The sequence below is a fragment of the Aulostomus chinensis genome, chromosome 3 (genome assembly GCF_037954235.1).
Source record: "Aulostomus chinensis isolate RoL2024-O1b breed Wild chromosome 3, RoL_Achi_v1.0, whole genome shotgun sequence".
NCBI lineage: Eukaryota > Metazoa > Chordata > Actinopteri > Syngnathiformes > Aulostomidae > Aulostomus > Aulostomus chinensis.
In genome coordinates this window covers 8,866,207-8,890,735 of record NC_141322.1, presented here as the reverse complement: position 1 = coordinate 8,890,735, position 24,529 = coordinate 8,866,207, and the positions used below count along the sequence as shown (strand labels likewise).

At 41.0% G+C, this 24,529-nt stretch overlaps 1 protein-coding gene across 14 annotated transcripts in view; it reads right to left on the bottom strand.

Moving 5' to 3' along the window:
- itpr1b (inositol 1,4,5-trisphosphate receptor, type 1b) overlaps window positions 1–24,529 on the bottom strand; it is a 133,533-nt gene that overhangs the window by 38,283 nt on the left and 70,721 nt on the right. For 7 of the 14 annotated variants that reach the window (XM_086198470.1, XM_086198473.1, XM_086198472.1 and 4 more), the window contains 11 exons: window positions 23,416–23,463; window positions 21,693–21,822; window positions 19,758–19,942; window positions 9,313–9,496; window positions 6,319–6,581; window positions 5,724–5,924; window positions 3,811–3,921; window positions 2,719–2,814; window positions 2,507–2,641; window positions 1,908–2,015; window positions 725–956 (listed from right to left, as the gene is read on the bottom strand). In XM_086198470.1, the coding sequence (XP_086054596.1) occupies window positions 725–956; window positions 1,908–2,015; window positions 2,507–2,641; window positions 2,719–2,814; window positions 3,811–3,921; window positions 5,724–5,924; window positions 6,319–6,581; window positions 9,313–9,496; window positions 19,758–19,942; window positions 21,693–21,822; window positions 23,416–23,463 (1,693 nt within the window). The remainder of the gene's footprint in view (window positions 1–724; window positions 957–1,907; window positions 2,016–2,506; window positions 2,642–2,718; window positions 2,815–3,810; window positions 3,922–5,723; window positions 5,925–6,318; window positions 6,582–9,312; window positions 9,497–19,757; window positions 19,943–21,692; window positions 21,823–23,415; window positions 23,464–24,529) is intronic. The other 7 variants (XM_086198475.1, XM_086198483.1, XM_086198477.1 and 4 more) reach the window with 4 other exon arrangements.

Sequence of the window (24,529 nt, the reverse complement as noted above, 5' to 3'; positions counted from 1 at the left end):
ATATTTGCGCTGGTTTGTACGCTCGTTTGATAAATGAGGGCCATTATGACAACATGTCATAACTTTATTCTAATTAAATCTTGTTAATGTTCAAAATTTCCCCCCAAAAATTGCACACATCACAAATGCTCCATCCCCATTTATAAAGAATAAATAAATGAAAAGAAACAATACATGTTTTTTAATAAATTAATTGATAATGGTGATAAAGTGCATCTAATAAATTGACAATAAAGTGTATATCACAACAGCATCTTAACTATAAACCTATTCTATACCATAATTACTATAACTTCCTTATAAAAGTTTTAATTCTCTCCACTTGCATCTCTCCATGCATCAGAGCTCAAAGAGCAGATGGCAGACCCTTTCACACATATCCTATATAACTGGTACGGGATATTCTGCTAAAAATGTTTAAAGAAAAAACTATTGTGTTTGAGGATATTATGTAGAATAAGGATATCAGCACACCACCATCAAGGGTGTGATATAATGTTTATACCTGCTGCCTTCACATTTTGAATTTTTATTATTCCAAATCTTATGAGATCTTCAGAGATAAGTCAAAATGAAGTGAAAATAGTTTGTTTGCACATGACCAGTGTATGTGTGAAGGGGATCTCCAACGTGTTTAAGTGAAGACAAGGAGTCTGCAGGTGAACCAAGAGGAGAGCATATAAACCAGAAACTAACAGATAAAGATTTGAGGAAAAAGACGCACAGGGTACTGTGTTTGTGTTTCCAGTGGCCTCTTGAGTACCTCGCAGCTTCTTCTGCCAGTTCATCTCATTAAAGAGGTCCTCAGAACGCAGGAAGAAGTCATTGATCTTGCTGCCTTGCTCATCACGCTCTGTGGTGTAGTAGACACGCAACTTGGACTCTTGAGTGAGGAACTCACAGATGTTGGGCACAGGGAAGACAATCTGCTCCATGGTGCGATCCAGTCGCACAATCTGAACAGAAGCACAACAGCAGCCACTGATCGCACTGCAGCTGGCAAGTAAACCTTGAGTCATGGTTTATGGGAATCTGTTTTTGTAATAATAATTTAAGTTTATAATAATAAGTAATATGCATGTCAGCATATGAGGGTGATTGAACCAACACCTCAAGAATAGAACACTGTGAACACTAAGCATTCCTTCTCCTTGTGTGCATTTAGGACAACAAGCTTACATGCCAAAGGTGCTTGTCATTCTGTCAAGACCAAAGAGCATGCCAAGAAAAACAGTATCATACCTCTCAACGCAGCTGTCATTCAAAACTGCTCTCAATCCCCTCACATGTAAGTGACACATATGCCTTATGATAGTTTTTAGTTGAGGTTGCCTGGAAAGGGTTACGCAAAACCTAAATGAGGCCAGTTTTCATCAAAATTCTGGCAGTGCAAAATGTGTCAAGGAAATTAAAATTTTGTGGCTGTTTAATGCACATATTAGGCAACTTGTTATGAAAGTCTACATATTATCAGGTTTCATCTCCCTCTCTCTACAGAACAGTCAAACACACAAACACACACACGTGTACAGGGATGAGAGAGTTCCCTCCTTGCTGGGCTCAGCTCACCTTGGCAGAAGTATGCCTTGTCTGAGGAACTTGCAGTTTCAGTTGAAAAAAATCAATAAACATGCAGAAAAAGGCAAAATTTAGCTGTTAAGTGAACCTATAGCCCCTTTTACACCACTGTGGAAAGTGGATGAACATGTTGCATCATTTTGCCTTTGAGCGGGCAGCAGGGATAGTGAAAGTGGCAAATTGACATTTGTGTAAAGGGAATAGCCAGAAAGCTGCTAAATTAAATCAAAATGGGACAGTGTTCCACTGGTTGGTTCTGTGTAATAATAGTGGGTCCATTTTAATGTTGCTAATGGTGAATTTCTGTCTAAAGAGGGCTAATGACAGACCTCAATCTGAGCTGTGTGTTTGGCGTAAAACTCCAGGGCCTCATCCCCCTCTCCATACGTTCCACCTGGTTTCAACATGGCCTGCAGTTCCTTGTTGTGACGAGCTAGCTGAAATGACAATGATCAACGATGGATTGGTCACACATATTTATCAAGTGTTCTATTATTGTCAAATTTAAAATTTGCACCTTATTCCCAATTAACGTAAACATTCTTGGTATCGAGCAGTTGGGTGCAGCACATGCTATTTATTCCATCCATCCATTTTCTACCACTTATCATGTTAAGGGTCTTATCCCAGCAGCCTTCGGGCGAGAGGCGGGGTACGGTATTTATTGTTTCTTTAAATCCAATATGTTCTGTTCGTTCACCACAAGGCTGCAGGGCAGGGATGTTAAAAAAAAACTCGTATAGTTGTCATTAAACTTGACAACAGACTGCTATTGCTATTGCTGCTTGCCTAAGGTTCATAAAAAGGGAGACTAAAATAAAGACACACTTTAAATGTAAGACTGCTTAAAATCTATTGGCCGTCAATGATGACCTTCTCTCAGGCAAGTCTGTCTCCCCACTGGTGTTCTGGATATTTGATGGCTTACTTGATGTGCCAAGATGTAGATATTATGGCCAACATTGCGTGGAGATGCTGAGTGCTCCTCCTCTCCATCCTCATTCTCCTGTGGCTCCTCTATCTCAATCTCACCCTGCATGTAGGCCTTTTTGATCACTTCCACCTGCAAGAATGTCAACTTAGTTTCAGAAAAGTTGGCTACTACATAATACTTATCAATTTTTGCATTGTCAGACAAACCAGCTCTTTGGGTCTCATATTGTACAGTATCCTCTCAGCATTCTCACTGTCATGACGACTCTCCATGATGGCAAGAAGCAGCTTGGAGGCATTATTCTAAAGGAGGATGACACAGTAGACGAGAAAAAACAATCAGGTGGGGTTTTCTTCCTGATTCACAGTATTAAACATGTACACAACCAAGAAAGTCAAGCTTGTATTTTTCTTTATAATGGTTAGGTATGTGGTCATATTGCACATGCAGCAGGATGACTTTGTGATGCAGTGTTACAACACGTTTTCCATCTTTTTTTAATTTTTGGGAAGTTGACATGTCATAGAATGGCTTACTTAACTCAGTCAAGCCAAAGTGTTCAGAAAATGGGATGTGACTTTGATTATTATCTTAACAAAGTCAATTGCAATTCAGGGATTCCCTTTGCCTGACTGACTTTGTTTTATTGATGTATCTATTGTAACTGTCCCATCTTGACCATTTCCAGTTTTATAATGGACTGAAAGTTTTGAGCTGTTTAGTTTCTAAGTTCTCAAGTGTTTCTTGTTTTGGCTTCATCCTGTGTTTTTGTTCTCCTGTGAAGTTTCTGTTTTATTGTGTCAGCTCTACCACTCTATCTTTGGGTGCTTATCACTTTAGTTTCCTTTTTAAGTGCTTCATCTGTGATTTTTCAGTTAATTAGTCCTAGTCAGTCACAGCCCTGCTCCTAGTGTCTCTTACCCTATCAGCTCCTTCCCTGCCCTTGTGTTCTGTTTTTGGTTTGTCTTTCGCTGTGTGTATTTGAGTTTGGTTGTCTTGTCAGTTGTTGTTGGATCCTTTATGTGTCACTTTACATATGCCAGTGTCTCTCAGAGTCTTTCTTTGTAAATAAACCTCTTCATTTATTTCAAGTCCTGCCTGCCCTCCATTCTCTGCCTCTGGGTCCTGCCTCAAACACCACATGATGTTTATGTCTTTAAAGTCATTATATTCAGTCCATCCCACTAAATTCTGTTTGGTAGAAAGTTTTATTTTGTCACATTACATCAAAAAGAAAGAGAAAGTCATGCAACTCTGATTCTGTGTGAGAAACACAGAATTCATTGATAACCACTCACTTTGAGCTCCAACACCAGGTCCATCCTCTTCTTGCCGAGTGGATTGATATCATTGAGGATAAGAGCAATGATGATGTCAATACCATTGCATTCATGTGTAGCAATACAGTTCTGTGGGGAAAATAGTGTAAATATGGATCAGCTTAATCAATTTGAAACAATACCAACAGACAAGTCCTGATTGACTGATGGATATATAATGTCTGAACCCGCAATATATTTACATATTTTCCAATTGAATTCAAGATAAAAATTATAATTGCCTCGATGCACAACACTCTACATTCAAATGAAGTGGAAGGTCTTAAACACATGATGCTGGTGTATTAGGGATGTGCAATAAGTTTAAATCAGTTAAATGATATATAAGTTGGACAAAAGGAGACTCTAAATTTAAAAAAAAATCAAGGGGCAATAAAAAAAAACTTTTTTTCATTGGTATTGCATATACAGCATATATTTGGGCTTCAGATGTGCCTACTAAATCACAAAGACTAAATAAGAAAACCCAGTCATTTTAAGGTGCCCTGGCTTACAATGTACTCTTGTGATTCATTGAGCTATTCAGATATGATGCCCCCTAACACATCACAATAATGTCTATTGAAATTGTAACCGAAATTGTAATCTTAATGTTTGCTCTACTCATAAAACTGTATTAATTTCAGGCTGCCTCAAAAAGTGAACTCCTGGTGTTTTCACGAGACTTTAAACAGCTGGCCAAACAGAGCTAATGATGGTGTACACATCAAAAACTAAGAATAGTCCACTCTAGTAAAAGGTGTGGCTTAGGTGAGACATGGTTGTAACAAATCATCCGTGTCTCTGCTTTTAATGGATTCAACAAGTTTGAGGAACATATTTGTGTAGTGGATAGTTTTCACTTATCTGTTAAAAAAAGTAAATTAAACAGCTAAATCCCTTCACAAGCTTCCCTTGTCCTGTTAAGCTGATATCTAAACTTCATTGTGTTATTGTGACAATGTTCCACAAAACATACTGCAGCACCATTGCTGGGTACATGGAAACATTCACAATGACACAAAAAACCTGGGGCTCTGGCTTCATCAGGAGGATGGTGACTTTACTCCAAACTATTGTACGGCAAGAAGGAAACTAGACTGGGTGTATGCGTACACTGTAAGGTGCGAAGAACACAAAACACTACTTTGACTTAATTGGGCTGCTGTGTGGGAGACAAACTTATTAATTCTGCTGTAGACATATAATCAATACATCTTCTATATGTATTGACCATGTTATGAAACAAGTTGAATCATACTTTATGTTTCAGTTGTGATTTCCACCTTCGCATATGTGTAACGAGCCTACTGTATGTACTGTAGGTGCAGCATATAGGCTGAACACTGCATCTGGGGCCACTCCTTTAGTTTGGATTTGTACGGTTTATGAGGTCCCTGTCATGCCAAAAGTTGAACTTCATCTCATTTAGATGCAATTCTATTCTTGCAGAAGTTGTAAAAATAGGACCAAAATCAATTTAAAAGGTTTGGAGCTATTCATGTTTTATTTCACTTTGACTAAACAGATACTTCTGGTTTAATGCAGCCCGAAGACATGATGCTTCATTGGTGACGGTTTCAAGTTTGTTAAACTTGTTCACTGCCCCTTTTGGGAATCACTGAAAAAAAATTCAGTCTTGGTCTCATTAGAACACAACACACTTTCACCAAATACACTAATATACTACATATCTATCTATCTATCGATCTATCTATTGATCTATATCTATTTATATATCTATCTATATGTCTATCTATATCTACATATATCTATATACTGTATATATATATATATATAGAGAGAGAGAGAGAGAGAGAGAGAGAGAGAGAGAGAGAGAGAGAGAGAGAGAGAGAGAGAGAGAGGGAGAGATCTGTGACTAACTACATCACCTGGTTCTCATGACAGGGACCCTGGCAGTATTCAGTCAGACTTTCCACAGTCTGGTTGATGAGTCCGACATTCTTCTCATTGATGTACAGTCCAAGCAGCCCCAGACCACCTGTGGTGCTGCCGCAGATACAGTCCAAGAACTGCAGGGTCTCACATACCAGATTATAGTTGTTCTTGTTGTTCTGGTTACGCAGAAAGTTCTGAGGGAAGATATAGCTGAGATATAGACTCTTTACACATTCATTTTTCACCAAACCATCAAGAAATAATATTTGAAATACCTAAAAGGCAGAAATTGTGGAGGTTACATTACAACAGATATGCTCCTTAGAGCTTTTACCAACAATTTCTCTGTCAGTGAATGAAGCATAGAAAGTAATGTGATTTTTTGTCCTTTTAGAGCCAATCCAGCAGCTCAGCAAATGCTGTGCTGTGCAGAGAAGAACAGAAACATTTCACTTAATTGATCATTTGATCTGCATGGCTACCTGTCCTATCTAATCAATATTAAGGGAGAGTTGTATTTATATATATAAATGAATGGAGAACATAGGTGTGGGTATAAGTGATAAAATCTAAAAGTCAATAGCAGACCTGCAGATCTCTGTTGTGGTTCTCACAGAGCAGCTGCATGAGGCGTAATATAGGCTGCATGATGGTAATGACAACGCTCATCTCGCCCTCCTCCTGGCCCTTGTCAGCAATGGGTATAGAGGAGCCATCAGTGGCTGCTTGGTGCTCCTCAGCTTCAGTCTCACGGCGGTATGTTGTAAAGGCCTTCTTGGTGACAGCAGAGGCCTCCACCAGCTGCTCCTTTGCATCTTCGGTAACCACCCCCATCACTGGCAAATCTTTGACTACAAATAGAGAGAGATTTATGCAGACAGTTTATGGGGTCATACAGATGAAACCAGAAGTTTACATACACTGTGCAAAAAGACACAAAACTTTTTTACTCACTGTCTGAAGTTAAATCAGACTAAACCTCTCCTGTTTCAGGTCAGTTAGGATTACCAAAATTATTTAATTTTGCTAAATGCTACAATAATGAGGGAATTTCACAGAGAATTTTATATTACTTTCTTCGAGGTCAAAAGTTTACATACACAAAAAGTACTGTCTTTAAATAATGTGGGAAAGCCCAGATGATGATTTCATGGGTTTTGAAGCTCCTGATACTGTATGTTAACTGACAACATGGGAGTTTATTGAAGGAACACCTGGGGATGTATATTAAGGCCACACCACAAACACTCTGCGCCCTTGTTTGAAATCATAGGAAAGTCAAAAGAAATCAGCCAAGAAATCAGGGAGAGAATGGTGGAGCTCCACAAGTCTGGTTCATGCCCGCGTGCAATTTCCAAATACTTGAAGGTGGCACACTGATCTGTTCAAACACTTATATGCAAGTATAAACATCATGGGACTGTCCAGCCATCACACCGCTCAGGAAGGACACGGGCTCTGTGTCCCAGAGATGAAAGTGTTTTGGTCTGACGTGCAAATCAACCCCAGAACAAAAGCTAAAGACCTTGTGAAGATGCTGGCTGAAACTGTTAAGAAAGTGTCATTATCCACAGTGAAGTCCTGCACCGACATGGGCTGAAAGGCTACTCAGCAAGAAGGAAGTCATTCCTCCTAAAGAAACATAAAAAAGCCAGAATACAGTTTGCAAAAAGACACCTGTTTGGCCATGATGACCATTGTTGCATTTGGAGGAAAAGGGGGGAAGCTTGTAAACTTGAGAACACCATACCAACTGTGAAGCACGGAGGTGGCATCATGTTGTGGGGCTGTTTTGCTGCAGCAGGAACTGGGGCTCTTCAAAAAATAGACAGCATAATGAAGAAAGAACATTACATGGAAATATTAAGGCAACATCTCAAGACATCAGCCAGGAAGCTAAAACGTGGGCACAAATGGGTCCTCCAAATGGACAATGACCCGAAGCATATTGCCAAAATAGTTACAAAGTGGCTTGAAGACAACAAAGTCAATGTCTAGGAGTGGCCATCACAAAGCCCCGATCTGAAGCTCATTGAAAATTTGTGGGCAGATCTGAAAAGGCAAGCGAGGCAAGCAACAAACCTGACTCAGTTACACCAGTTCTGTCAGGAGGAATGGGCCAGAATTCCAGCAAAGTACTTTGAGAAGCTTGTGGAAGGATACCCAAAACGTTTGACCCAAGTCATGCAGTACAAAAGCAATACTACTCAATACTAAGGGAATGTATGTAAACAGTAGCACAGGGGTGCAGTGGTTAGCACTGTCGCCTCACAGCAAGAAGGTCCTGGGTTCGAGTCATGGCTCGGGCACGAGAGCTTTCTGTGTAGAGTTTGCATGTTCTCCCTGTGCCTGCGTGGGTTCTCTCTGGGTATGCCTGAATTGATCGTAGGTATGACTGTGAGTGTGAATGGTTGTCTGTCTATATGTGTTAGCCCTGTGATGGACTGGCAACTTGCCCGAAAGCCACTGGGATGGGCTCCAGCCCCCCACGACCCTTAACAGGATAAGCGGAGGAAGATGGATGGATGTAAACTTTTGACCTTGAAGAAAGAACCATAAATTCCGGACGATAGAGCGCACCGTTATGTAAGCCGCAGATGCTTATTTTAGGGAAAAATCAACTTTGTACATGTATAAGCCGCACCGGTAAATAAGCCGCGGTGCACGGTGGAAACACCTCGGCCGCCCGTTCTCTGCGTGTTGACCCAGTCTTCCAGAGCATTTTCCAGTTCGGGAAATCTGCTATTATGACCTCTGAAAGCTTTTGTAGTCTTTTTGCATTGGGTCAGTTCGTCATGTCTCCAGCGTCTCACCATCGATTCGTTTATGCCAAATTTACGTGCTGCAGCTCTATTTCCATCTTTAATCTCCAGATTGATTGCCTTTAACTTGAAAGCTGCATCATAAGCATTCCTTCTTCTGCTCTCCATCTTGAGGGTGAGTACAAATGACTGAAAATATCGTGTGATGCTCTTTTTACACTGCACCGCAGCATGGACTGGACGGTACTTAGAGAAATTACCATAACATTTGGCCAGAAATTTCTCTAAGTACGGTACTTGGAGCTGCTGAAAATTTAGCGTACTGCTCCTTCTCCACTGCACCGCGGCATGGACTGGATGCTCCAAGTACAGTACTTAGAGAAATTACCATAACATTTGGCCAGGAATTTCCCTAAGTACGGTACTTGGAGCTGCCATCAGGAACAATAGGGAATTACTGCCGGCTGCCACTGCCCGCCACACCCCAGGGTGAAGGTAAAATCCGCGTATAAGACGCACCAGAGTATAAGCCGCAGGGCATGAAGCCTTGAAAAAAAGTCGCAGCTTATAGTCCAGAATTTATGGTAATAAAAAATTGTCTAAAATATACTCTCTCTCATTATTGTGGCATTTAGCAAAAATAAATAATTTTGGTAATCCTACCTGACCTGAAACAGAGGAAGTTTAGTCTGATTTAGCTGCAGCCAGTGAGAAAAAAAAATAGTTATGTGTCTTTTTGCACAGTGTATGTAAACATCTGGTTTCAACTGTATAACTTCCCAACATGTAGTTTTTTGGACCCAAAACTCTGACCCCTAACCTTTTTTGCGTGCTGGTGTGTCTTTATCTGGTGGTTCCTCATCCTTCTTCTTACTGCCCAAGTCGCTTGTGTTGACAGTCACAGTGGCTTTGATCTCTTGCTGTGCCAGCTTCATCCGTTCATAAAACACCTTGAAGAATTTCTCTGACTTGTTGTCCCCCGTTAAACGATGAAAGAATGATCGCTGCAGACATTTTAAGAATGAGAATAAGGTGTGAGATATATTCTCCACTTTCAGTTATATGTTAAAGTCTTCTGAGTTTAAAATAAGTTATTGTTCAAAATTGAGGGACTCAGACACCACTTTCCACCCTCTTACTTGTATTACCACAACTATAATTCAAAGTGATCAGAAATCATCCACGTCTTTGTTGTGATTTTATTTCTCCCAGCTTTGGTTAGAGGCAGTTACACTCCTCTAACAATGCCAGGAAAACATACTACTTACATACATAGTGCTCACCTGATTCCACACCATCTGCTCCCCCTCAGGGAACATCAACACCCTAAAAACTACAGGCTAACTACATATGGGCAACAGAGAAAACAAAGACAAGATTGCATGCTGCAACATAAAGCATCCGAAATAAACACACACAAAAAGATGCAGCTATAAATCCTGTTACCTGCTGATGGCGTTCTACTGCACATGCATGTGCTATATCAGCGTGCACAGGTGGACAGGTGCAGACATTACAATTAATCTCATTTGTGTGTTTGCAAAAGACAGATTCCCGCCTTGATATAGCTTGCAACTATACAACAGCAGTGTTTCCTGTCTCATGAGTAAGAGATCTGTGAAATCCAATTAAGAGAGGAAGTGCTCTACTTTTAGCTAACTTGACAAAGATCCACCTTGTTTGTAGGCCTTGTGTGCATAGACTTGTTTTTCCTATACTAGACTGCAACAATGTTCTGTCCTATTTTCATCCAACAATCCCTCCTTACATAAGGCCAGTAATCAGCTGAGTGGTTACAGTAAGGGCACATAGCGCCTCAGTTTTACCATTGTTACATCAGCCCACAAAGGATGAGAGGTGGAGAGAAGGAAAGGAGGAAAGGAACAGGAAAATGCCCTACTTTCAACAGCATAAAATGTTGAAATGTGGAGTGTGTGTGTGTGTGTGTGTGTGTGTGTGTTTGTGTGCGTGTGTGTGGGGGGGTTGGTGGGTTTGGGTGGAGGGAGGGGGGTGTATGTGCATCGCATACATAGATGTGTTACATAAGGCTCTTTCCAGGTTAAACCTGATTAAGTTTCCAAGAGAGCAGAGAAACACAGCTTGCGAATGGTGTGCTAAGGACAAAACACGTCATCAGCATGAAAAACAAAACAAAACAGAAAAACCTATTCAGCGAGAATCTGTACAGGGTCATTTGACTCAAGTTCTGGGAACTGCAGAACTCTAAATGATTAATACTTGTTTCCCTCCTCTTTTTCTACTTGCTTGTTTTTAAAGCTGTTAACATCATTTAATGTGCAAGAAAGGACCATACATCGGTAGTGATCTAATTAGAAGTCAGCAGAAGACTTATATGCCCAGGAGACATTTCCAGACAGCTCCAAAATAGCAGCTTTACAAGATTACAATATAAAATAGACTTTATGACTGTTTGCCTAAAAGCCAATTGTTCACTGACACAAAGGAAATAATTCTGTCAACACGTGAGTGTCATACATACCAAGGAATGAAAAGAAAGACATGTTACTGATACCCTCTGCTCTGTCTGGTTGATTAAACTTGGCAATTAAATATCAACACTTTTCTGGTAACTGAAATACTGCAAAATCATTGAAAAACTGACTGAAAGGGCAGACAAGCAGTATTAAGTGTTTCCTAGGCACAATTTTATGGTTTCTTGGTGTTTTGCAAGACTGATTTCCTTTTCTTATCATGTATGACCATGTGCTTCTGCTGCTCATGTCCAACATGGTGACTTCCTACACTTGGTCCAAAAGTGCACCAAGGTTCAGTTTGCTGCAGGCCCCCAAATGTTTGTCCTTTGATCTAGGCTGTAGTGCAAGGCATCTTTCACACCTGCATTCATCTTTCGGACCGAACTTAAAAGTCTGAAGATCTGGACTTAACAAGGTAGTGAAATGTTCAGTTGTGTTTTGTTTTGTTTTTTCCCACAAGAGGTGAGTCCAGTTGCCTAATTTGATCATTTTTGAGAATTTTCCCACTACCAAACAAAACAGTTTGCTTTGTGTTTGGTTTGTCAGTGACTATTTACTAGCAGGAATGACAGGAGATCACATGGTGTAACAATCCAAGACTTCTTCCTTTAAGGGATAATTCACCAATAAATGAAAATTCTGTCTTATCTACTCGCCCTCATGCTGATGGAATTTCAGAAGAAATGTTTTAGTTGACAAAACACTACTGGAATTTAACAAGAAAAGTCACTGTCCTCATCTCCAAACAATGGAAGTGAAAGGTGTCCAACTTTTAAACATACAGAAAATATATAATTAATCCATAAAATGTCTCCATACTCCTTGTCTGCAGTAATCTAAACATCCTGAAGCCTCAACCTTGACAAGTTGTTTGGAAAAATATCACTGGCACCATATATTTAGCCTCCCTGCTCACTGTAGCATGGAGCTCTCAGCAATGGTGACACATTTCTAGTGAGGCTCAAAACAGCATATAAGGGATGTTTTCTTTGAAGACTTGGCATGTAAACACTCCAGGACACTTAGATAACTTTGAATGAGGAGCATGGAGGCCTTTTATGGTTTGATTTTATTTGATATTATATCCATCATTTGTAAGATTACTGCTTCACCTTTTTCCTGTGAAACTCCAGCAGTGTTTTATGGACCTTCAGTCCACATGACGGTGAGTAAATGATGACTGCATTTTCATTGCTGGGTGAACTATCCCTTTAAGATGAGAAACAGGTTCAAATGATGACTTTGACAACAGCAGCTTTGAGAAATTTGTTCTAAATTTGCACGCCACTATTCCCCACTGACTGCTGACTCATTCTTTGATTAAAGTGTGAGCCAGCCACTCTTGGCTTTTTTCACCCTGCGGCAGCTTTATCTTCTATATATCCCACTACCAAGCTTCCAAAACTTTCATCCAACCTTCCATTGGCATGGCATTGAGTAGATGATGACAGCATTTCTATTATCCATTCTTAGGTGAACTATCCCTTTAAGATAGGAAACAGGTTCAGATGAGGACTTTGGCAACAGTTGCTTTGAGCAATTTGTTCCAAATTTAGTTGCCACTACTCTCTATTGTCTGCTGAGTCATTCCTGAAGAAAGTCAGCAGGCCGCCCTCAGCTTTTCCTCCTGAGGCAGCTTTGCCTTCTACAAGTCCCACTACTGAGCTTTTAAGCCTCCAGGGAGCTCCGCTGATCCTGCAGCTACCAGTTATGTTCAGTGCAGCAGGTTATCTTGATTTGCTAAACATTCAGTATGGTGGCACAGAAGGGCCTCTCCTCTGCTAAACCTGTGATTCTCCATTCCTGATCAGCAGCCACCAAAGCTCTTCGTGTGAAGACGGGCCAGTTATGTAAGGCCTATTTATGTGGGCTGCTATGTGTCTGTCTGCTCCCTGCTAGCAACACATCTCAGTGAGTTATAATTCTGTGCTGACTGGAGGGCTTTTGTGGCTGGTAACCAAAGATGCAAATATGACACCCGAGTGTGAAAAGAATCTGCACAAAGTATCCAATGACTAAAATTGAGATGCAGAGAACTGGTATAGAAGATATTCATGCACTATAAATGGGGTTTTACAGAAAGAATCCCCTGGCCCCTCTGGCAGTTAAACGAGACCTTATACGTCAATGACATGGATGCCTGGACAGTCAGTTTGTAAGAGCTTTTTAAAGCTTTCCAAGAGGTAGCTGTAAATATAACTTGACGCATGCAGAGATAAGGGAAGGGGAGAAATCCTGCTTGGAAGGCTGAGGGAAGCCACAAAAAGTCTATTGAGTAAGTGTGGAGGCACCTGTTTTCTCCTGTGACAGAATCTGAGGTCAGGAAAAGAGTGATGAGATGATATGGGACAAGCAGACAACACTTCTGTTCTTACATAACACACACACACGCACCTATATACACATACATACACGCGCACACACACACACACACACACACACACACACATACACACACACACACACTTCCATTCATGTAACACCCAATGCAAGCCCTGATCCTCCCAGCGAATTGATGCCTCACACAAACCTGAACCTAAACTCAATTCAAACTTTACCTCTACCATTAACCAGGAACTAAGAAATTATGCAGTGCCACATTAGGACTCTAGGTCTAATTTCTGTCTGTCTGTCTCTCTCTTATGCACACACACACACACACACACACACACACACACACACACACACACATACACAATGTGACTGTGAATTGAACAATTGTGTCAATGAATTGTGCTCTGGACTGAACGTCTCTTGACATTTTGGATTAAGCCTCTAGCCTTGAAGTACATTCTGCAGTGGTGTGTGTATGTGCATTTGCTGACAGGGTGTACGCATGAGTTATTGTTGTATGCTATAATATATTTGCTACTTGTCTGTTACTGTTATACCAGCAGGCTGCTTATCAGCTGCACTTAATAAGAACCTGAGAGGTGCCAGTATGCATATCTCATGTTCTCTTGTCAAATGAGCACAGGCTGAGGTTATTTACGTCAGTTATGTGGGACAATGTCTAATGTTTGACAGGTTTCTGTGACATTACATGGGAAGTGAAAGGTGTGCATGTTTACTGGAGTAAGAGTTGGTATCTCTATATTCTAAAGCTGTGTTTTTCTGTGCTGACAGCTACTGTTTTAAGTCTATTTTTATGACAAATGAAGACATAAAAGTATTGAGTGAGCACTAAATGCAAGACGGACTCATTTTTGGACTCATGCTTATATAGCGCCTTTCTATCTCAATGGTACTCGAAATGCTTTACAGCAGGGGTGTCCAAACTGGTCCAGTAAGGGCCGGTGTGGCTGCAGGTTTTCATTCCAACCGAGCAAAAGCAACACCTGATCCAACAAATGAGCTGTGTGGACACAGCTTAGTTGATTTAAGTAGAATCAGGTGTTGCTTTTGCTCGGGTGGAATGAAAACCTGCAGCCACACCGGCCCTTACTGGACCAGTTTGGACACCCCTGCTTTACAGAGTCATCTCATCCACCCATTTACACACATATTTCTTCACTGATGGTGGAGACTGCTCTGCAAGATGTCAACCTACTCATCAGGAGCAAATAAGGGTTCCGAATTTCGCTCAAGGACACTTCAACGTGATCATCAGGGGAAATGAGGTTCAAACCAGAGACAATTATGTTGCATGATGGTTGTGTGAAGGAGCATAGTGACAATTGGATGGTACTCGGAGGTTGCATGAAAAGAGTAATTTGCAGTTTTTTTTTAGTTTTTGCATGTCCACACAGCAACTATATTTAGCCTAGGTATTTCTGTGACTGTAACTGCTCTGGATAATTAATGAAAGGCTTTCATGAAACTGAATAAAAAAGCACTATGTTGACTGTATGTGATTTCAGAAAAACATACAGATCCAATGTGATACCATAGAAATCAATTAAATATAAGGTCTTCATAAGAGGTGTCTCTTTTTCCTGATGATCAGATGCATGCCTAGAAAAAGATGCAAGATGTGATTAGTAGGCACTTGCATTTGCACCTGTTAGGGTGTGTAGCAGTTCAGACATAGAATACCAAGCTTGTGACAGAAGGTGCATCAACCTGCACCAAGCCGATCAGTCCAGACAGGGAGTCAACTATTGAATGGCAACATGCCACAATTAATTTGGACCCATAGAATAGTTTGTGCATCTAATGAACCTACGACATGTCTGCGACAAGGTCCCGCATGGGTTCAGTTCTCAAAGCATCCACATTACCATGTCCCTTTTACACAGTGGCCATATTTCTGCTTTAAAGTCAACCACATAGTCCTGTATCCAGACATCTGTCCAGGTCCACGCCGCTCTGATAAAATAGCCCTTCTGATGTGACTTCTGAAGAGTAGCTGCCCCGTCTCCTCAGTCCTAAATCTTTCAAACGTGCTTTCAGAGTTCCACGGGACATTTTAATGTCATGATATGTAGAAAGCACATCGACAATTGCATCATTTGAATGTCCTTTCTTAAAATATTCTCTTACGATTTCAATATTCTCTTCCATCCTTTCAAACTCAGTTTAAAATTCAAGCAAAAACACTGCTGAGAGTAGTACGCAAAAGAATCAGGAAATGACATAATTGAACTGTCGCCAAACTTGTGTTCGTCCAATCACAAACAAGAATGTTGTCCCTAACCTTTCTGTCATCTGAAATGTCGTTGTGTTTTGTGAAATGTCGTGTTTTGTGAAATGTTTTGTTTTGTGAAATATTATTTTGTTTTGGGAAATATTGTTGTGATTTGCTCCTCAGGGCCACCATAAAATACACAGGATACAAACGCATAAACTAAGAGGCAATGACCTAACTCTGACAAAGCAGTGCAAATCAATTGCAATGTGGCTGACAGCTACTAGTGGAAATTGCAGCTGTGTGGAGATAAGAGGTGATTGGCACCATAGCCAAAACGTGATGCAGCTGTGCCCGGTATAAATTTGGCTCAGAGTCAAAATTAACCTGTATTTGTGGCAGAATGTTTATCAGATATGTGCCATTTGCTTGCATTTCAATAGGGCTCTTGCACTGTTTGGTGCTTGAACCCTGATTAACATATTTCCGCTTCAACACAGGACATCCATTCAATGGCACAGGCTCAGCATGACAAAGGACACATGTAGGTTTACACTGCTAAACAACTGTGTTCCAGACCGCTGCTAAATGTGGTCACAGTGATCAGATCACAATACGTCCGAAGTGAATTCACACCTGGATTTACATCTGGCTGCTTGTGATCACTCAGGATGCATCTTGATACCGGATCAGAACAAGGTCATATAGAGGATGGCCAGGATAAGGCTGACGGTATTCTAGCCCTTTTCTTTTTGAGCTCACTAAAGCCCCTTTCACACTGCACCAGAAACGCGGGTTTTTGGGCACTCTGAAAGGGTCGACTCAGCATTTCGACCCGTGTCAACTGACTCGCCAAGCGACCTGGGTGTTTAGGGGCTTGGCCCGGCTCGCCTGCAGTGTGAAAAAGGCAACCCCCGTCGTATCAGGTTTCACGCAACCTTCCTGTTGCATCCTGATTTTGTTACTGTGCCACCTGTCAGGCTTTGCCTGTAGCTTCTTCGGCTCCCTTCCAGACTAGCCAAAAACTCCATCTTCCTTCACTGCATTAGTGCTCGGACATTTTCCAATCTGCGCCGAGTTTGCATGCTTTGCAAAAGAGACAACATTGCAATGCACGCAACGACAACGCTAACGTTCGACTTGGAGACGTCCATGTCGTAGTTTGTTTACCTCTCAGAGCTCCGGCGCACGTTTATGTGTAATGATGATGTTGTCAGCGTGATGACGTACGAGAGAGAAAAACACAGGCACGCAGCCCTCACAGCAGGAGTTCAGACGCGGGACTTCTGGAAGCTTGAATGCACCCTAATGCAGAGCAAATGCGGGTCCAAAAACCTGCATTGACACGCATTTTTCAGTGTGAAAAGGGTATTACACACTTACCCATTCCCTTCTTGGCTGTTTTATCAAGTCCAACATACAGAGAGCCCAGGGTGAATTCCTCCTGAAGACATCTCTCCATATTCTTTTATTCTTTTTTTTTTCAGAAATGTTGTTGGCTAGGATGTGACCCCGGATCATCCCACAATCAAATAAAAAAATGACTCCTTGGAAAAATCAGTGGGCATGTTTTTGTCCTGTATTTCATTTAGACAACAAGAGGCCTTTTGTCCTCAAAACAGGGCAGGCTTCTCATCATTATGTAAGACAAGGAAATGTGATACATCTGCTGATGTGCTGTAGATTCACTCTGGACCATACATGATCACTCTACAAAGCTCACTTGTCCCCTGACCATGACATGACAAGACAAAAAAACACCTACATTTTATTTTGAACAAGCGGTTCCTTTATAAATGTTCCTCCAAGTTAAAACAAATGAACTACTATGTTTATCAAGTTCAGTAAAAGGCTTCTTTCACAAGCAGATGTAAATGAGGACAACTGGATTGTCACAGACATTTGCTGTAAATTAACTGAATGAAAGTTGAAAGTGATTTAAAACAAGGCTGCAATTTGTAACCTAAGCAATCCCTCATGTGACATGGAACATTTATATTAGTCAAGTGTGTAAAGAACTAATACAAATGCACGTCACTGGCTACTTTCTGCAGATGACACTGAGGTGAATCATTGTGTCCCAACCTCAAAAAGAGCAAGAGCACATGAAGCACAAGCACAGTGAAGAGGTCTAATATTCTGATCTGCTCCTCAGGTAGAAATGCCGCTACTGAACCCTATTAGGCCTTTACTGAGGTCTCTGAGAGCTTTTTACTGTCTTGTTTCTAGTAGCCACGAATAACTTAATTTAGAGGGTCCAGTTGGAACACCAGGAGGTCTAAGGCACTGAGCATCATTCATCCAGGGAGGTAGCCACTTATGTAAACGGAGTCATGTGAATGGCTTTGTGTACACTCTGGTTAGTCAGGCCTTGTCAGGTAATGATACTATGCAAATAGGAGAGGATTATGCAACAGGCCTGTTTAAGCAAGACAATACAAAAGAGCACACATACTTCAACCTCAAAAGCAGGACTACAGTTAGACTAGCAGGGTGCACCGAAGCGAAGTAAAATCTGGTCAACTGGACGTAAGTTTATCTTGAAGACGTTTCACCTCTCATCCGAGAGGCTTCTTCAGTTCTAGTGAAGAGTGTGGAAACTCCAGCTTATAAACCTATGTGGGAGTGGTCAGTGCTATTGTGGTGGAAACGACCCTCCTGAGACTCACCTGGCCTCCCCAAACGACAGTCGTTGTGCGGTGTCAGGGAGTTTCAGGGGTGGTCGTTAGGGAGTTTCACCGACCACTCAGATGCTAATGGGCTGTGCTGGCATCAGCCGTTCCACATGGGTCTTTCAGCTGAGCTCTTTGGGGAAGTTTTGAAAGGACTTGGTTGTAAATAGGTGAAAGGAAATGTCGCAGTCCACCTCCTCTGTTCAAAGATGGTTTCTCTATCCTGACGTGGATGGCTTCTTTAACTCCTCTTTCAAACCTAGAAGAAACATAGAAGAGTTGGCTCTTCTATGTTGGGCCATGCGCTTGAACCAGTCTTTGTCTCTCTGAGACAAAGACTGGTTCACCCCAAAGATCCCACCCCTCACAGCCAGAAAAGCAATCTGGTATACGCTGTCAGATGCAGTGAGGCCTGCACGGATCTCTACATAGGGGAAACCAAACAGCCCCTCAACAAGCGCATGGCCCAACATAGAAGAGCCAACTCTGGAGGACAGGACTCAGCGGTTTTCCTCCACCTCAAGGAGGAAAGCCACTCCTTCCAGGACGACCATGTCCAAATCCTCGACAGAGAGGACAGATGGTTTGAAAGAGGAGTTAAAGAAGCCATCCACGTCAGGATAGAGAAACCATCTTTGAACAGAGGAGGTGGACTGCGACATTTCCTTTCACCTATTTACAACCAAGTCCTTTCAAAACTTCCCCAAAGAGCTCAGCTGAAAGACCCATGTGGAACGGCTGATGCCAGCACAGCCCATTAGCATCTGAGTGGTCGGTGAAACTCCCTAACGACCACCCCTGAAACTCCCTGACACCGCACAACGACTGTCGTTTGGGGAGGCCAGGTGAGTCTCGGGAGGGTCGTTTCCACCACAATAGCACTGACCACTCCCACATAGGTTTATAAGCTGGAGTTTCCACACTCTTCACTAGAACTGAAGAAGCCTCTCGGATGAGAGGTGAAACGTCTTCAAGATAAACTTACGTCCAGTTGACCAGATTTTACTTCGCTTCGATCTACGATGACCTGGATGAATGAGAACCTACACAGACATCTAGCAGGGTGCACCTTATCAAACAGATACACCTATTCTAGTAAGTGTAGGCAGACACAGCACCACCCTGCAAAGCCAAATAATACAGTTGCACATGCAGCAGCTCTACAATCTCTTTGCTATGAGAGCTGAAACAAGGTGTGTTCCCATAGCCAATGAGTTCAAATACATCAAGATGCCATCTGTATCTGTCAGGTCTTTCTTTCCAAATGTACCAAATTTAATACCTTAACAACTGAGTATCTTTCCTGTTTACATTTTAAAATGACTGACAGCAAAGGAGGCCAGTAACTGAAATTCTTGACAACCTCAGGTTTGAACCCTGAGATAACATCTACTTGTTGAGATTCTGCTCATGCCTTTCTCAGAGGAATGTTGGTTGTAGTTTAGAGTGATTGCCTGCTGAGCCATGGACCTGTTGGCCCTCATTAATGCTTCCCATTCTTTATCACCTGAACCCAGTAACTTCTATTCACCTGGATGACTGTGTTCCCACCCTCCAGCAAAGCGATTGCTAAGAGTATGCTCTCTTGGAAGATGCGGTCACTGGTAGCATTCATGATGAGGTCAATAACCAGATCAGAGGCCCCTTCTTTGTCCAGGTGGCATTGGACCTCTGCCAAACTCAGCTCGCCTCGACCTCCAACACCAGAGCTGACAACTACAATCACAGAAAAGACTTCATCATCACCTATGTTCATTTAGACATTTTCAGATTTCTGTCAAAACATAAATATCTAAAAATAGACATATTCTGTACATGAGTGATGATTCATTGCAGTGAACATATCATAATTCATGATATCTGAAAGAGAAAAAAGTAATTTATGTCATTTGAAAATGTAAAAGACAGCATGTTTGACTATATGGCACATAATATCAAGCATTTGATGGGCTTATCAGCTGCATGTCAAGCCACAATACAAGTGGTTATTATCTTGCAAAAAATCAAGGAGGAAAACAAAACACACATTTTGGGCATAAAAAAAAGGAATTTGAAGATTGTAACATTGGAGCCTCCTAGTGGTTGAGTAACAGCAAAACAAACCATTACTGGCTGGCCTTGACCCAGAAAGGTTTGAGTCAGTGAGGACAACAAGCGGACCACCCATTCCAGCTCCTCTATGACGCACTACAGAGGCAGAAGAGCTCATTTCAAGCAGACTCAAACAACTTCTCTGTTCCTTTGGCCAAATTCTGTGATCTCTAACTTTTTTAACATGCACACAAATTACATTTTAAGAACTGGTTTGAGATGTATTGCAAAGGCTTTTTTTTTTGTTGCTTTTTTGTTTGAGATTACTTTTCACATATTGTACTGGGAATAATTAACCATTCTCCAGGGTCGAGTCAAATTCAATGATAAATCAGTGTTATTTTCCATTGCTGTTTTAAATATTGAATTTAAAGTCTTTTTTTTTTGTTTTTTTAATTATTTGTTACAACATGTCATGTGACACCTCACCCACATCATATGACATCTTGACTGCTAATGGGGATACATTTTTATAAATTCAGTGAAATATTTTTTTAAATGAAATGAATGTTAAATAGTTGTTGAATAGTTTGTTGATTTATTTTGAATGAAAACATGAACTCAACATTTTAAAAAGAATAAGTTAACCTATACTCTGCATATAAAAAATGACATTACATCTGACCAAGTTGATGCACCAAACCACTATTCCACATGTGGCACCCTCTAATGATGAAAATATTAGCAATGTGATAATTTACCAATGAGATAACCCAGTTTCCTTTACTTGTTTCTATACTGTAATTACTGATGCATATGTTCTTCATACTGTTAAACATTTAACTGCTGCTACTTCAATTTATCTGCTTTTCTCTTTATTCTTAACTGGATTTGAGTATGCTACTGTTTGTTAGTCATTCCCTCTCACCAATGAGTCTGAACAGGGACACAGAGATGAAACTTAAGTTGATAATTTGCATGTCATGTCCAAATTTATATTCCCAGAATAATCTGAAAGGTGCTTTGATAATATAAACAGTGCAGGCAAAGACTTTAGCAAGAGACTGCAGTTTGAGTATATAACAGTGATAAAGGATGATATTTGTGATGCATGGACACAACCACATTTTTTTTTATTCTTTAAATTATGATGAAGAAATAAGATATGTAACTGTAAAGCACAGAGTATTTTAACTGAAACTTCTGCTGCTGGCAATTACAGCCGCTCAGGGAAGTGGTGGTGAGAAATCAGTCATCACGAGAGACATCTATGGCTATGAAAGGAAATGAATCAACAACAAGTGTTATTCCAGACATTCCTAGGTTTCCTACTCTAGGTGTCCTCTGGATACACTGTTTTTAATTGTTGAGGCTGCAACATATCTTAATGATGTGCTTTTTTGAATTAGCAGTGCAATTTTGTGTTTTGTCACACCTGCTGGTGATTTCCCCTGTGCTCCAGGAGGGAGTGGACCATTGCTGAAGGTGGTGTGGCTGTCTCTCCTTTGTCCAGGTTTGATATTCCCATAGTATCGATTGACCAAGATCTGTCGCAGAGCTTCTCCCTATCATGAGTGTAAACATGGAGGTAAGAGACATTTTCCTGTTGTAGCTACCATGCCACAAATAAGATTAAACCCAAAGTAAACATAATGTGCCAATACGGCAGTACCAGTTTGAACAGGTCATTTGGAGGGTTACATGGTAACATGGGAAGAAATTTAAGGCTCTATATGTTATAAGTCATAGTACATAACTACAGTACATTTTCTCCTTATAAGACTGCACTTGAGTCTCATCAGCTGAGCTGAAATATTTGTTTTCCGTCCTTGTATTCAAGTCACGTGAATGATACATAGTAAAAATGACTCCAATTTAAAGGAAGCATACATGTAAAATAAAATAAAAACATACGTTCAAAGTGCCACAGTACCAAAGCTTAGTATGATGACACCCATGGATGAACTCACACCCCACACCACATTACACATTTGTTACTGAAATACAGTAAGTGGTGATAAGAAAGGCCTTATGATGCTGTGGTGTTATTCATTGCTTTGGTCATCTACATGGGCCTTCTGGGCCAACAAAATATCAAATTTGCAGCGAAAAACCAGTGCGAAAGATGCCTATTCTCTGCTACCAAATATGTCAAGAGCCATCCAAGAGGAGTTGAACATCAAAGCTTGACATCCATCTGGAGGACTGTCTATATTTACCATTGAAATTTATTGCAATCATTGAGGTGACGTTGGTGCCAGCTATATAGTTCCATCAGCTATCAAGAAACGACTCACACAAAGCATTTTTTATGAGCTACAGACTCTGTAAGAGTATACATAGGGAAGTGCATTGGGGGCATTGCTATTGTGAAGCCCATTACTACGTGTGCCAACCTGCAACTGTGGCTGACAGCTTAAGTCTGTGCCACATGGAAAGCATGTGACAATGCTGTTAGAATGGGGGGTGGACTGGCTCTCAGGTCAGCAAGGGCTGAGCTTTCTCATGCCACAAAGAAAACAAAATGCCAGTATACGTAGAGGATACAAAATAATTCCTGTAAAACCAGAAACACCACATGCATGTTGCCAAAACAGATTACGGGCTCAACCACATGTCTATGACAGTGACTGCCACCTCCCTGACACACTAAGTACGAAGACCCTATTCACTGATATTATTTGCCTCAGAACCTCACAGACAAACTCTCCCAGCTGGGTCTTCACACCTTCCTCTGCAATTACTTTGCAGCAATAATCACAAAAAAGCGTACAGAGCAAAGGTGGAGCAACTGGTGAGCTGGTGTGACAACAACTTCTCTCTCATTGTGGATAAAACCAAGCAGATGGTCACAGACCTCAAGAGATTGTCAGCCTGGCATTCTCTACAACACATAATTTAAATTTGTCTGAAGTTTGTATGTGTCTGATAAATTTAATGTCTATCAGTATTAGCACCCTGAGGCATAAGGAACAACATTTTCTGCAGCTGTGAACTTGACTTGTATAGGGATGAATGACAATAAAACTGAACTTGAAAATGAGAACTTAGAGGAAAAGGATGAGTGTCATGTTGTTGAGGTAGAGTTACAGTGAGGGCACTTTGTTGTCGACCATTGATAAGATGGAAGCCTGACAGACCACAAAGTCAGTACCTACCCTCCTTTGATCCTCCAGTTGCTTCTGTGGCTGGCTGGGATCAAGCTCCTTACATAGTGAAGTGAGTAAGCAAAAAAGCAATAAAATAAAATACAAAATAAATGGTTTTGAAGAAATGAAAAATAAGGGTGTTATCCCAATGCAAATTAGTTATTTTACTAGCATGCTGGGAATTAAGTGCAAATTAGATCATTCATTTAACAGAGAAGTGTTTGTTTCATGGAAGACTTGAGCTAGGCAAGGCTTCATGCAGGAGAGGATTGATATTCCTTTTAAAATTAAAACAAAGAAATAATTTTATTGCTAACTTTTAAACTTATAAGTATAATATAAAACCAATTTTCGCTTCTCATTTTTAGCAAAGTTAAGATCCTACACAAGATTTTCTACATCTGAAACGGTTGCACACTCCCTCAGACACAATTGCTAAATAGCCTAATATATTATATTAATCATGTAAGAAACTGACAAAGTGCCTGAGGTGGAGAAACACACATACTGTACTCAAGACAGTGAGGGGAAAATTTAGGGACTGACCCCCCCCCCCCCCCCCCCACACACACACACACACACACACTCAGGATAAGCACCACTCTGGCATGGGAACAACCCCTCATTCATGATTTAAAACGCCTCTCCCCACCAAACTGAAAGAGTGTCAGGTGTTCTGGTCTGACAGAAGAGGTGGAGGAAGGCCAGGTGCACAAATGGGATAAAGATCCATTGGGATCATAAGGAGTTAGTCAGGAGTCAGGTGTGGACACATTCAATGCGTTGTGAGATCCAGTCATCGAAACCACATTCCAACATGGTCTGTGCCACATGCGGCCATATTATTTCAGTCGTGTGTAAGCAAATGCATCCTGAGCCACATTGAAGGACCAACTCATAAGCTGATGTCCTTGTGGAGTAGAAATACACACTGATCTGCATGTGAATGGCAGAGTATCCATTGCAAAGTCTGATCATGAAAAGCCCATATAGATATTAGAATCTTTGATTATTGAGAACATGCTGTGAAACAGACCTTGTCTGGATCATTGTGATTCCTCTCTTCTTTGCATTTATTTTCTGACTGATTTACATTGGGTAGGTATCACCACTGGTGCTGATC